We start from the raw sequence: 14,483 nt of genomic DNA, 5'->3' as shown, positions 1-14,483 counted from the left end.
AAGTAAGGCATATTAAAGTGAGATAGAATTTTTCATCTTTCAGATTGGAAGGTTAAAAACTTTGATAATACTAAATAGTGGTGAAGCTTGGGAAAACAAGCATCCTCACAGATTTTAGTTGTTGATATAACTTTTTATTTATTTCCTCTTTTGTTTTTTCTGAGTAAGATTTGCCCTGAGCTAACATCCGTTGCCAATCCTCCTCTTTTTTTGTTTGAGAAAGATCAGCTTTGAGCTAACATATGTGCCAATCTTCCTCTATTTTGTATGTGGGTTGCCACCACAGCATGGCTGATGAGTGGTGTGGGTCCACACCCAGGATCTGAATCTGCGAACCCGGGCCACCGAAGTGGAGCATGCCAATCTAACCACTACACCATGGGGCTGGCCCCATTATAAAGAACAATTTGGAAATACTTAGAATTCAAAAGGCACACATTTGCTGAACCTTAAATTTTGTGTTTCTAAGCATGCATTCTATAGACCTATTAAAAGAACTAGACAAAAATGTCTTTAAGGAAGGCTGTTTACTTGTAGCATTGTTTGTAAGAGCAAATAAAAAAAAAAACCCAAAAAAGCAAATCCAAATTCTTTTCTCACAGAACATGCACTCTTGTCTACAAAAGATATATGTATAAAGTAACTTTTGAAGATTCAAATGATAATTTTACGATGTTTTGTATTGGCTAGAAATTAACAATCAGCTAATTTTTTTAGCACTATCAAGAAACACTCATTTGCTTTACCCTTCGTGGGGACATCAGTATAAATTCTTATTCATGAGTAGGCAAAATGCTTCGCTTGAAACAGGAATCATATTCACAGAACTGCGAGGAAAGGTTTTAAGAAGAAGGCCAAAACAGCTCACATTTGGGCTCCGATGAGAAATTGATGCTCTAAAATAATTTTAATTGTTTCTATAGTTTCTCCTCTCCTTTAGTGGCCCATCCCTCAACAGCTAGCTGAAGCCTGTAATAAAGGGGCATCTTACCCAGAGAAAACCACAAATCCCTCTTTAAAAAAATCTTTCATGTGTGGCTTTGACTTTTTCTTTTTACTTAACCCACCTAATAGGTGGTTATGCATCTCACTAAACGTAAAACTTAACTGACTTATGAGATTCCAGAAAAAAACTTTAACAACAATGGAATAAAGTTTGGGGAAAAATGATGAAAGATAAAAAGCTCCCACTTGTGACAAATACCTCATAATAAATTCAGCCTAGGCCATTAAGTTACCACATCACCTGGTATTATAAAGCAGCATATACACAGCTACTCTGACCAAAGGCTTGACAGAAATATTAGCTTGGAGAGGCTAAGATTTAACAAAGTTATCAGAAATTCTATTTAAAAATATCACTCTTTTGTGATTCTTCTGTCCCTAAAACATAAAGAACTTTCGATATGTCATAATCTTTCAGAGATACTATGGTAAAGAAGCCATTAGGAACATTCTCTACTATTTTCCCACTGATCCTCTCCATCAATGAGGGATAGTCAACACACCATCACAGAGGAAAGAGTGAGATCTTTCCCCTAAGTCTCAACAACGGATACAATAGGCACAAAAATAATGTCAAGTCTTCTTTGGGTATCCCTCTGTTAATTTATCAGGTCCAATTACCTTCTTATGGCAAAGGAGGCTATTTTCATAAGCCTCTAACGTACAGCTTCAAAATTTAGAAAGCTCTGAAAAACCAAAAGTATTTTTATAAGTTTGCTGCAAACTCATCTAGCAGCAAAACCTGATCTAGGGGGATCAGATTTTCATATATTTGTGCTTCTCTAGAGTAAATGAAGTTGTTATGTAATAAAGAGAATATACATCGTATTACCTTTACAAAATTTGAAAAATTCTAAATTCTGAAACACATATAGCCCAAGGGCTTTAAATGGAGGATATGGATCTGATTAGGTTCTGTGTTATTTCCTTAACAGGCGAATATTGTACATATGCTATAGAGTATTCAACATTTTAAAATCTTATGGGGGGGGGTTGAATCTGCAACTTTTAGATCATTTTTCTCCAGCATACCCTAACAGGCAATCAAAACTCTGAGCAACATAACCCACAGAGTTAATGGAACACACATGCTTTTCACAACTATGAAACCTCCGTTGACTGACCCAAGTCTGCGAGAGGCATCCTTCCTGAGAGCTCCCACAGTAGCACACACTTCTCCTATTATGGCTGCTGTTTACTTATCAATACCCCTTGTTGACTGTAAGTTCAGCGACAGCAGGTGCTGCTGTCTTTAATTTTATCTACCAGTGATTCCCAGTGGCTAATTCAATGCTTGGTGAATAGTACATACTTGATTAAAATAATCATTGAATTGGAGAGCAGAAGAAATAAGTTTCAGAGAATTTTCTAAGTACCTTAAAATAATTCAAGGTACTTAGATATGGGCAGGCACTACTCTCCTTCGACTTTCATCTTTTCATTATTTAAAGCTCTTTTTAGTCTTATTTTACCAAAATATTTAAACAGCTGTCCATTCACTGACATTTCTCTTGTGGCAATAATCACATTTATTATTATTTCAACACATGTTTTTTAATGTTTCAGATTAATTATTACAATTCTTTGTCCTTTTAAAATAAGATTCAGTGTTTAAATACTTAGATTTGATAACATATTTTTTCTTAATTTTCATTGCTACTGAATGTTTTTAAAAAAATTATGCTTATCATCATTAACAGTATCAATACAAACAACCAGCAGAATTGAAGTACCAATAAAACTGTTATACTTTAGCATAATTCAAGTAATATTGATTACCTTTCTAATTCACCACAGCCGAGCACTTTTCTCTTTCATTATTTTATTTTCTCATTTTTACTAGTAGGGCTGGCTTAAATCTTGACTCAGATTCTCTGTATTCATCTTGATTTGAAAGAGGTAAAAACAGAAGCCCTCCTTCCTTGTTTCTTAAACTAGCTAGCGGCACTTTGATTTTTAAAATTCAAATTTCTAAGTAGGAAGCTGGCCAAACTGAGAGCAATACAGCCAGAGCCTGCTAACTGCCCTGTCCACGATCTATTAGTTTCTGAATATGCATGATTCTTGCTACTTAATTTTGGCTCAGGCTTTGGTTTCTTTAGAAGTTTTGACCCTGTCATGACCTTTGGTTTCTTTAGACAGGATCTTGTAGATTTTCAGAGTATTGTGATGGTATCCTAAAGGTCAGATTGTGGTTGTGCATTTTCCCACAAGTGTCACTGCTCATGAAGCAATATGATTAACTGAAGGTCTTACAGACCACCAATTTTCAGCTACCTAAGGCCCAATAAAAGTAACAACTTTTAAAAAACTTTGTGAGAGGCAGTTTCTGACATGGCTCCCAGTGATTCCCGCCTCCTGGTACTCAGACCATTGTGTAGTCCACCCTCCAGTGGTGTGGACTGGACCTAGTGACTTGCTTCTAATGAACAGAATATGGCAAAAGTGATGGGACGTCACCTCTGTGATTAGGTGACAAAAGGCTGTGATTTCCATTCTGCTAACTTACTTTCTTGCCCTCTTGCTTGTTCATTCCAATGAAGTTACCTGCCATGTTGTGAGATGCTGTATGGAGAGGCCCACAAAGCAAAGAACCAAAGAAGGCCGTGAGGCCTTGAGTGTGAGAGGAACTGAGGCCTTAGTCTAACCGCTCGGTAGAACTGAATCCTGACAACCATCATGGGAGTCATCTGGAAAGTACATTCTTAGTCAGATCTTGAGAGAGACCCAGAACCAGAGGTCCCAGCTAAGGTGCACTGAGATTTCCTGACTGCAGAAACTGTGAAATTATTATTATTGTTTTAAGTCACTAAATTTGGGGGTAATTTGTTACACAGCAATAGATAACTAAACTAATATGAACCTCAGAAGCAAACATTTTTTTGTCTTGGAATAAAATATAACATAAAATTATGGTTTCAAATTATAGACGTGTCGAGTTAATATGCATCCATTATATCTTTTAATATGATACAAGTTCATTACTAGCAGGAAATAGATATAGCACAGAAGAGTTCTGGCACAAAATATTGACACATATGTGTGAATGACTGAGTTTTAAAACCTAAACTGATTGTTGGCAAGATGGTTCAATGAAAACTTTTAGGAAAAATGATCTAATCTATTAGAAGGAAAAATATACTAACTAAATAGTGTTCTTAGGTCATGCCTGGTACTGTAGTCATCAAACACTTCATAGGATGTTATCTGGCCTCCTCATATAGCCTAACGGTAAGGTTATTATGAAAGAGAACCGTAGGTTATCTTCTTTTCATTAGAATTTTTTACAATAAGTATAAGTAATACAAATCCCATATATTTCCTTAAAAGGATCTATGAACAATTTGAAGGATTACCTACTATAAGTGTAAGTCCTTCTTTGAGAAACTAAGATATTAATAAGGATATCTACTTGGATGTCTTGTATACTACTCAAATTAAACTTGTTAAAAATGTCTTTCCATTTCAGCTCTGTTCTTCTAGTCTTCCCAATCTCAATAAATGGTATTTCCATCTATCAGGTTGCTCAAGACAAAAATTTGGGAGTTCTCCTTGATACCCCTTATCCCACCCAGGAAGTCTGCTGCCTGGATGCCACGTAGATCTCAAGTCCCACTATTCTTCTCCATCTCCAAAGACTCTCCCCTGGTCCACGTCACAATTTCTCACCAGTGCTCCTCCTTCCTGAAGAGTCTCTTCACTTCTAGTTTTGTCTCATTCCAGTTTATCCTCCACACAGCAGTCAGAGTTAATCTTTTGAAAATGCAAATCAGAACATGTCCCCTGATTAAAATCTATCAACGACTTCCGCAGCTTGTAAGATAAAGTTAAAAAATGGAAACTAACAAACAAAAACCTTAACAAGGCTTCCAAGGTTCTTCAAGATCTGACTCTGTGTACCACTCCACCCTCCTTTCTTGTTCCAAGCTGTCCTCTGGCCGCAGGATCTTCCTTCAGTTTCTCCAGTGTGCCAAGTTCTCTGCTTTGGCTTCCCCATGGAAGGCTTTTTCCCCTGGCTGATTCCTATTTATATTTCTGGTCCCAGACTCTTCCCTTAATGCAAATCTAAATTAGATCTCCCTGTTATTTTCTCTTATAGCTCGTAGGAATTTTTTCTCACTGCATCAAACACAATTTGTGTGAATATTTGATACTTGTCTCTCCTGAAAGAACGTTTGCTTCATGAGGTCAAGGCACAGTTTGATGTTGTTCCCCAGTGCCTGACATAGTGCCTGAACAAAGACATGAATAAAATCGCTTAAGATCCTGCTTGTTGTAATTACAGTTGGGAAAATATTTAAATCATGGCTTTTCATCCATTGGGAATTATCTCTTTCATCTTTTTTATTTAGAATGAAACATATTTGCTTCTGAGATCTGAAAAAAAGTCTCATATTTATATTTGGCATGGCTATTATAACTCATCTATGTACTTCCTCAACCAACCCAACTGTAATGATTTATACTTAGTTTTTCACTTTACAACAACTAATTAGGACATCTACATCAACCAATTATAAATACAACCAACCACTTTCCACCATTCAAAAAGGTTATTTCTGAAAATGATAAAATCTATCAGGAAAACAGTTTTCACAGCTATGTTTTATCATGGAAGTACAGTCTCATTAAAGAATTAGGGAGCCAGACAGGTTAGCTATTTAAGACTTGGTCAAATGGTTTTTTTTTTTTTGAGGAAGATTAGCCCTGAGCTAACTGCTGCCAATCCTCCTCTTTTTGCTGAGAAAGACTGGCCCTGAGCTAACATCGTGCCCATCTTCTTCTTCTTTATATGTGGGACGCCTACCACAGCATGGCGTGCCAAGCGGTGCCATGTCTGCACCCGGGATCTGAACCGGCGAACCCTGGGGCTGCCGGGCTGGCCCCAGACTTGGTCAAATCTTAATAAGTAACAAAACTTTACATAAAGCAAGAATCATTTTAAAATGAGCAAGATGCCATGATCGTTAAAGTGAATTCTTTGATGCATTCAGCTTATTCCCTCCTAAACACATTTCCTTAATCAATGTAGAGTTTATTGTGTTTAAATTGTTAATAAATGTTATTTAAAAGTTTTTAATTCATCTTTGCTATCTATTATGATATAGAAAATGTATGAAACCGATATAAAATTCAATTACTAAGGATAAAGATTTTATTTATAGGCCCCAGTTTTATACCCTAAAAAAGAATATGATTTATATCTATTAATTTGCTCAAAGATATCACTACTGTGTAACTCTTCAGAATAATTACTTAAAATGTATTCCTAGGATATAAACATTTTTACTGTTTTACTATTCACTGGATTTATTATTCAAAAATTATGAGCAATATTACAACCAATTTATACCACACAATAAATGATGTATTAAATGAAAATCAAATGTTTTCAGAATCAATATAATCATAACATACTTTTTTTGGACTCGTGTGTTCACTTACAGTTTGCTTGTAACTGCTTCACAAAGATGGGAGTTTGTACATTACAAAAACGTTTTATTGATTTCCTTCTTACAGATTATAGCCAGCTATTCAGTAAACTGGTAAAGCTAGCTCTGGGGCTGGTATCACATAACAGCAAGTCGTAGAATACTTCAGAGCAAAATCGGAGTGTTAGCACAGGAAAGATAAATGGTATCAACTGGACTAGCACAGACTAATACTTAGTAAGGCCACCAACACAAACAAATCGAGTCTTCAAGAGGTACACTTTGCTCAGGATGAGAAAAATATTTATTTCGTATTTTAAAGCATACAGTCAGTTATTCTATAATAAACTATTAAATTTCCATTTTTTGGAAAAATGTTCTCTTATTTGAAGATTTGTAAAGAAACCATTAATATTTATTTAATATGCTGCAACACATACTTTTTCCAGCAAATGATTCTTTTCTTTCAATTACTTATATCCTAATTTAACCAATTCAGGCAATTTATTTGACTTTAATATGTATTTATGGGGGGAGGTTGCTAATAAACAATGAAAGCAGTTTAAAGTGTTTTCGAGGAAATAAATGCTTCCTTAAACAATATAAAAACGTGTTAAAATTGACAAAAGGAGTAAAAAGGGTGCACAAAACTATATAATGAAATTCTCTAAAGTATCTTTTTTTCATTTTGTCTTTTAGAAATTCACAGGAAATTATGTAACCAAAGGTGGTAATGTCTGTTCTGAGTTCTACTTTTGAAGTCGAAGCATAAAAGTATTACTAAATATTTTTGCCTTTAACTTATTTATTTAGCCTTTTAAAGTGGGCTAGTTTTAGAACTTCCGAATGCATATGAATGAGCTACGGTAGGTTAACTGAAGACCAGAACCTCATGTTCAAGACTCAGTCCCTTAGCTGATTTATCATTCAGCTGAACATAGCTGCTCAACACGTTTTTTAGCATAATTATTTTTCTTTCTCAGTTGTAAACTGTTTAATTTCCACCCCTAATGGACCAGTGAATACTTAGAGGAAGCAGAAAGAACACTGATGTTGAAATATAAATTAATGACAGGCATGAAAATAAATCTAAATTTACCTCGATTCTCTTCCCCAGATCTCTAAATTGCATTCATTTGATCAAACTACTCACATCGCCTATTTAGTAGCTGTTACTTAAAAAACAAAGTTCAAGAGAGAAAATTTTGGAATAACAGTAATGTTTAATTTAGCTTCACATATATTGAAGTAGGGACCAAAAACCTAATGTGCTACTGGTGGAAATATTCCAGCAAATGGAGGTTTGCTGCATAATAATAAACCTCTATTGTTTCATTTTAAAAGTAAAATGTTAAGCATTCCAAATCTCAGCTCACGAGCAGTTATTTAAGGTCATTTGCAGGTTACTAAATTTTAACCTACTTTCTTCTATGTATTTGGTCCCTAAACCACACTTAAAATACCATTATAAAACAATAAATTATGCTTTTTTATTATATAGCTGAAGTAAGTCAAACACCATGTGATGTTACATATTGTTAACATTAAAGGTTGTATTAAAATACAGTTTATAAAACAATCAATGCAAATTAACTTCTTTATCTTATACCAATGCAAAAAGGATGCTTCAAACTCTCCCTAGAGAGTCTGTTTTACTATTAAAGGGATTCAACAGTCAAGAAAGATTGGGAAACGTTGCTGTAACATTGCTGAGGTTTTTGATCATTTTAAACCCAGAAAAGTTTCAATTAATGATAGAGGAAGTGAGTCACTGATTTTTATATTGCCAAGTGAAATGCAGCAAGCTAGAATAACTGGTTAGTTTTATTAAGGTATCTTATTAAGATGGCTTATTAAGCTACTCACTATTGTTTTCATAGGGCTTTAGGCTGAGACTAAACTTTAAAATGTAGGATTCTTTCCTTCCTAACTTTCATAAAAGTCATATATAATTAGCACTGAATGAAATTTTCTAATGTCAACATTTCAAATTTTGATTAACAGGGAATACAAATCAACCTTATTCAAGTTTAATTCAAAAGACTGACAACATCCTTTGGGAGACTAGTAGAGATAATATATCAATGCACCTTCAAACTTCAGACTAAGCCAGGGGCCTACAAAGTGAAAGTAATATTCAACTTATTATGCTGGCATTGTCACAGTAATTTTCTCTATCTGGTTTATCTCTGATTCATAAAAACCACACGTTCTCAAATGGAAATCAACATTTAGGGTCTAGAATGCAATCGGAACCATGATGGTTGATCTACACAGATGAGTGAAATGAAGACAAAGCAACAGTTTATCAAAAAAGTGGTACAGGTAATGACCATGAAGAAAGACACAGACATTCAGGCAGTGGTAGACTTTCTGGACAGGAGATAATCAAAACCCTGGATGAGTCCCACAGGGCGGGAAGAGCCACAGGTGCGCAGCTCCATCACACCACTGTCATGCCCCAACGCAAAACACCATTCAGAAGAAATCATACAAGTTAGGGTAACTTATCATCATTATTATTTTTTGAATGAGGATAGAGTAGGGTGTTTTTTTCCTCTAGCGGTGTCCTTTTCATCTTTTATAGAGCATTCAGGGCTAGAACTCAGGTAAGGTAAAGAGGCACAAAATTCAGGTTTAAAGTTTAAGGGGTGTAAAAAAACCTCAGTAACCAAGATAAATAATATTTTAATGCAATAGTTTAAAAAATCAAAATTAACACAAAAATTCCATGATAAACAAAATATCAAAGTTTAACTAAGGAAAGGATTAGTACCTACTCTGATATTGATAAAGTCTCTAAGGCAAAATTTCTTTACATTGTAGTGAGCTTCTTTCAAAGATGAATTTTGATAAAAGGTTGACTGCTTTAGGTCTATCTGCTTCATTTACATAAGCACAGAATATTTGAGTAAGAAAAATTTCCAAAGTAAACTTGAATAATAAATCCCTAAATATTGTTCGAAGGCACCTGACATCCTAAATCCCCATGGGTAAGCCCTCTCTGATTTTTGAGCTCTAAACTCCTTGGTATATGCTAAGTAAGTTTCCCCAAACTAGACTGACGGATTCTACTGCCAAAGTAGCTTTTTTTAACTCGTTGGATGGCTGATGGACGGTCTGCTTGAATTAATCACACTAGGGGTCGCAAGGTGGTGATTCTCTCATTCTGTTTTCATCTATTAACTGCCATTCTTCTGTACAAGAGCTTCTTCCTTTTCATCCTCCATCTTTTTTTTAGTATCTTTACAGACAATGAGATGCAAAAATTAAATATTTGATAATCAAATATAGTTCTTTTTTTTTTTCGATGCACAAATGTCCCAATTTGGTCAGTGGGAACCTTTTCAAGCTGGCTTCTGTGTCCTTTTGACATGACCTTATTAGTCTTTGAGTATCTTCTTGCTTTCGGGCACAAAAAGATAGTCTAAACTCACTCTACTTTCCCCACTCCAGACTTGGACTTTGGTACCCTTTAATGGGAAATATATTTTCCATTAAACTAAAATCTGGGTGTCAGGTGTGTCCATTGCTTCTAAGGGCTTTTCAGTGGCTAGAGCTAAGAAAAAAAAATATTTTTAAAATCATGAGTTCATACTGATATTTTCAATTCAAATGTAATACTATAGTTTCTTTTTCCTAATGCCATTTATTTTACAGTGAAAATCCTGACTCCTAACAATATTTACTTATTTGCTCAATCCAACAATATACATAAAATACTTTCAAAATGTTAATAACCATTAGTACAACTAAGTATGAATATGCTAAGCAAAGTTGAAGATTTTTTGGATTTCTTTTCGTCCTTAGAATAAATGCCGCTAAGTATGTGCAGCCCGAGTACGATGATCAGAAGATATTTGAATTAATTATTTTCTCTCTGTATCTTATCATTTTGATAAGTTAGGTATATTTATTTCTATTTGTATTCACTTTCAGGGTTTGCTTTTTATATTTTTAAATTTGATTTTAATTTCTGAATATGTGAAACATACACTTGGTTCAAAAGTCAAAACTATACAAAAAGGCATAATTGGAAAACCTGCACTCCCATCCTATGCCTGCATCTTTTTCCCATCTACCTCCAATGGCAACCAGTTCCATTAGTTTCTGGTTTATCCTTCCTGTGCTTTTTATTCTTATTTTTCACATAAAAGGTAGCATATTATTAGTACTTGATTTTTTGTTAGCAATATGTCCTGAAATCATCCACTGTCAGTTTATAGCCATCTTCCTTACTCTTTGTCTTTTAATAGTTGCATCGTATTCCACTGTGTCAATGTACTATAGTTTATTCAACTATTCTCCTACTTGGGTCGTTTCCGTTTGCTGTTAAAAATACTACTGTAATTCTTGTGTTGTTTAATATTCACAGAGGTATAGATTCAGGACGGATTCCTAGAAGTGATTTTCCTTAGTCAGAGTTAATGCACACGTAATTTTGTTAGATATCATCAAATTCTCCTCCACAGGGCTTTTTACCATTTTGCATTCTCACCACTAACGTACTGAGAATGTAAAGAGTCCTCTTCACTTCCAGTTTCCAAGGTCTATGTGAAGAATCTCCTTCTCAAGCTTACATGGCATTTACCTTATGTCTCTGAGCTAAAATACTATTTTTCTCACTTACTATCTCTGGTTCAAAAAAGGTGATTATAACTTTTTATTTAAAATGTATATTATAAGTAGAAGACATTCTTCAGTCAATGGCTTACATTTATAGAGTATATCATACTTTTCTAAGTGCTTTTATGCACATGCATCTTATTTGATCCTCACAGCCATGTTTTGAAGTAGACAGGGCAAGTACACCAGCTCCATCTTCCAGATGAGGAAACTGAGAAGAAACACAATTTGATGATTTGTACATAGCCAGTTAGTTCACTGATATTTCTACTAGATACGAAGTTGCCTTCCCTTTATCTTTCAATTGTAGTATTTTAATTTATTATATGTTAGTGTCTCTTACTAGAGAAAAGTATTAGGAATAGACACTTATGATATTTACTTCACAAATAGTAGAAACATGAAAGCTGGTAACAAGCCATTTTGAGTTCATATGTTAAGCTTATTTTGGATAACAGAGGTTAATTTGTTTGGTGTTAGCTCAAGAATTTTACATACTATAAAGTGCTAACCAAATCTAACAATAAAATTTATTCTGGAAAGAGACATAATATTTTAACTTAAAGTAATATTTAGCTACGTAAACCTAAGTAACAAGTTACGCGCAGTGAATCACCTTTTAATATACGAACAATTATTATGAATTTCCAAAATCTCAGAAAATCAAATGCAAAGTAGCAAAAATATAATTTCAAGACTGCACTGAAGTTCAAGGGCTTCCTTTGTACTAAAAAACGTATCTTTGCATTCTCTGGAAAGGTAAGAAAAAAAGTTCTATTCCAAGTGTAAAATATTTTGGCCTAAATTTTTAATTAGATTGATTCATCCTTGAGAATCACAACATATATTTATCCTATCAAGTGAGCTTCAAGAAAATATTAAAGAATGACATTAACAAACATTATAAATTAAGAGTCCTCCAACAGAAGCAATGAAATCAATGAGAGTATATATAAACCCTGATTTTGGTCTCTTTTTCATAATGTAAACTGTTTTCCATAAATCAATCTGTACGTTAAAGATGTCATTTATTTTTGAAGTTGAAAAATAACAAAAAGACTTTAGACCCACATATAAAAGGTACTCTTTTTATCCTTTTCTGAGACAGTGACCTGTATACTCATTTAAAAATGAACACCACATCTTTATGTTATTAAATCTTTGTTTTGATCTATTAGTATTCACCAAAGTGCCATTTTATAAACCTCACACTGAACAGACGAGGCCGGAGGTGGCCATCTGCAGCTTTAGCGTCTGCGTTTGAATTGATGAAAAGAGCTTTGTGTTTTCATTGCCAAGTTTGATTCTTCCAGTCATTAGGCATTCCCCTCAGATCGCATCAATGAAGCCGTACTCTCTTACGCCCATGTGTTAAATTCTCTGCTCCTCATGGTTTCCTTTGCCAGCTCTACTCAAGAATGACTATGGGGTCTTAGCCACATTCTTCTCACAGCTGTGTTAAAAAAGAGCATCAGAAAGTCTTCCTAAAACCCATATGTGTATCTGGTCAGTCCTCTGTCAGAGGGTCACCTCACATTGTGGTGCGATTATACAGGGATTCATTCTTGTTCTTGAACTGGGCTACTCTCCCATCATTCTGGGAAGGATTAGGCCCTCCGGTCAGCAGTAGAGAACTTCTTGGAAGGATGATGTGAAATACACATAGCTCAGAAGGCAGATTAGTTTAATTTAAGGAAAATGTTTCAAGATTTTAAATGTTTACATATTATTTTTACCATTATATAGCTTGCCAAATGGCAAAATAAAGAGGAGCAACACGCCCTGAGGATACTGTTGTACGCAGCAAAGGAAAAAGTCAGGTGATGATGATGTTCCAACAACTATTAGTTTGAATGGTATAATTGCCAATGCAATTAAAAAATTAAAGTTAGTAAGTTAATAAGTTCCAAAATACTGTTTACTATGTAGTTTTTGGAGTCTGATTTTTCACGTTTACTTAATCTTTCTACAGATAACACCTAATGAAGTAATCCACAGTAGTGTTAACTATTTTTTTCTTTATATATAGGTTAAGAACTGAAGAAAAAAACCTTTCTGTTGAGTTGCTCAAGAGTATATAACAATAAAAGGAAGACAGAGGATGCACTTCAGCTGCTACTATATCCTACATTGTTATAGAATCATCTTTTCTCTTTAAAAGTAAATGATCAAGAACGAAGTTTATGTCTGGACAATGTTTATGATTTCACCATCAAACAAAGTTACACTGAAATAGGCAAAGATTCTTTCATTCTATATTTATCAAGGGCCAAATGTTCACGTGGGCAAATCCCTGAGTTTGTGGGGAGAAATAATCAAACAGGGCATCTTAGAATCCAAGTGAAATTTGTATTTCTATTTGCTCTTGGATTCAATTTAGTTTTTTTCTAATTATATTTTGGGAATAAAACCTATAATTAGTAAGGAATTGTACATCAGATTTTAGATGAGTAAACCGAGGCTCTATTAAAAGAAAACCAGGGGCCGGCTCCGTGGCCAAGCGGTTAAGTTCGCGAGCTCCGCTGCGGCGGCCCAGGGTTCGGATCCTGGGTGCGGACACGGCACTGATCGTCAGGCCACGTTGAGGCAGCGTCCCACATCCTACAACTAGAAGGACCTGCAACTAAGATATACAACTGTGTACAGGGTGGGTTTGGGGAGACAAAGCAGGGAAAAAAAAAAAAAAAAGATTGGCAACAGTTGTTAGCCCAGGTGCCAATCTTAAAAAAGAAAACCAGACCCTGATTTATATAAAAATGTCGACATTTTCTATGTGAACAGATAGACACATTAGATCCAGTCTCCTGTGTGTTTAAAAATAGAAAAAGCAAAAGAGGAAGTTCTGAGTGAGTTATCAAGTATAATAAGATTGAGCAACATCCAAGCAGGAATGGCAAAAACTTCAAAAATCTAATTTCTACAATAGCTTCCTTTTCCCCTTTACTACAACAAAAGTATTCTAAAGTACTCTAGTGGTTAGTCTTAAGTTACCTCGCCAAGGAAGCTCAAATCACTTTATATGTCTTATTTTTATCAATTCTAAACTATTCTCAGATAAGATGGGTGAGTTCTCCTATCTTCATGGAGGAACCCAGGAGCTATGTAGCGTGTAAGGGGTTAAACAGTAAGAACACTTTCAACTGGAGCCAAGAACAGAACCAAGGAAAGGACACTTACTAGACGTCTGGCCACTCTAAGGAACTTACATCCATATTTATGTGTGAAAATCACATCTGAATGTCGCTGAGGTGTAAGAACTCCTGTCGAATTTTTTTTAGCCTCTCAAGTTCTAGTTAAAATGTACATGATTATTGTTAAGTGGATCCTATAATTTCTCTAAAATACTAGGAATTCTATCTCTGACTTCTCCTTACTCTAACACTTGAGTTAAAGAAAAACAACAAAAATTCCTGCATTTTA

The 14,483-nt window shown here is 34.8% G+C and overlaps 1 protein-coding gene and 1 long non-coding RNA gene across 14 annotated transcripts in view; one reads left to right on the top strand and one right to left on the bottom strand.

The window, feature by feature from the left end:
* Positions 1-13,233, top strand: part of LOC139044557 (uncharacterized) — a 51,228-nt gene extending 37,995 nt beyond the window's left edge. The window contains exon 3 of the long non-coding RNA XR_011501569.1: positions 13,093-13,233. This is a non-coding gene — a long non-coding RNA (uncharacterized lncRNA). The remainder of the gene's footprint in view (positions 1-13,092) is intronic.
* Positions 1-14,483, bottom strand: part of MIPOL1 (mirror-image polydactyly 1) — a 303,533-nt gene that overhangs the window by 21,334 nt on the left and 267,716 nt on the right. For 4 of the 13 annotated variants that reach the window (XM_070504270.1, XM_070504269.1, XM_070504272.1 and 1 more), the window contains one exon: positions 9,683-11,274. The exons of 7 other annotated variants lie outside the window; for them this stretch is intronic. In XM_070504270.1, the coding sequence (XP_070360371.1) occupies positions 11,202-11,274 (73 nt within the window). In that variant the 3' untranslated portion in view covers positions 9,683-11,201. Of the gene's footprint in view, positions 1-9,110; positions 11,275-14,483 lie in introns of those variants that run through there. 2 more of the 13 variants (XM_070504268.1, XM_070504267.1) reach the window with 2 other exon arrangements.

This window comes from Equus asinus, chromosome 2 (assembly GCF_041296235.1).
Source record: "Equus asinus isolate D_3611 breed Donkey chromosome 2, EquAss-T2T_v2, whole genome shotgun sequence".
Lineage (NCBI taxonomy): Eukaryota > Metazoa > Chordata > Mammalia > Perissodactyla > Equidae > Equus > Equus asinus.
This window is presented reverse-complemented; position numbering and strand designations above follow the sequence as displayed.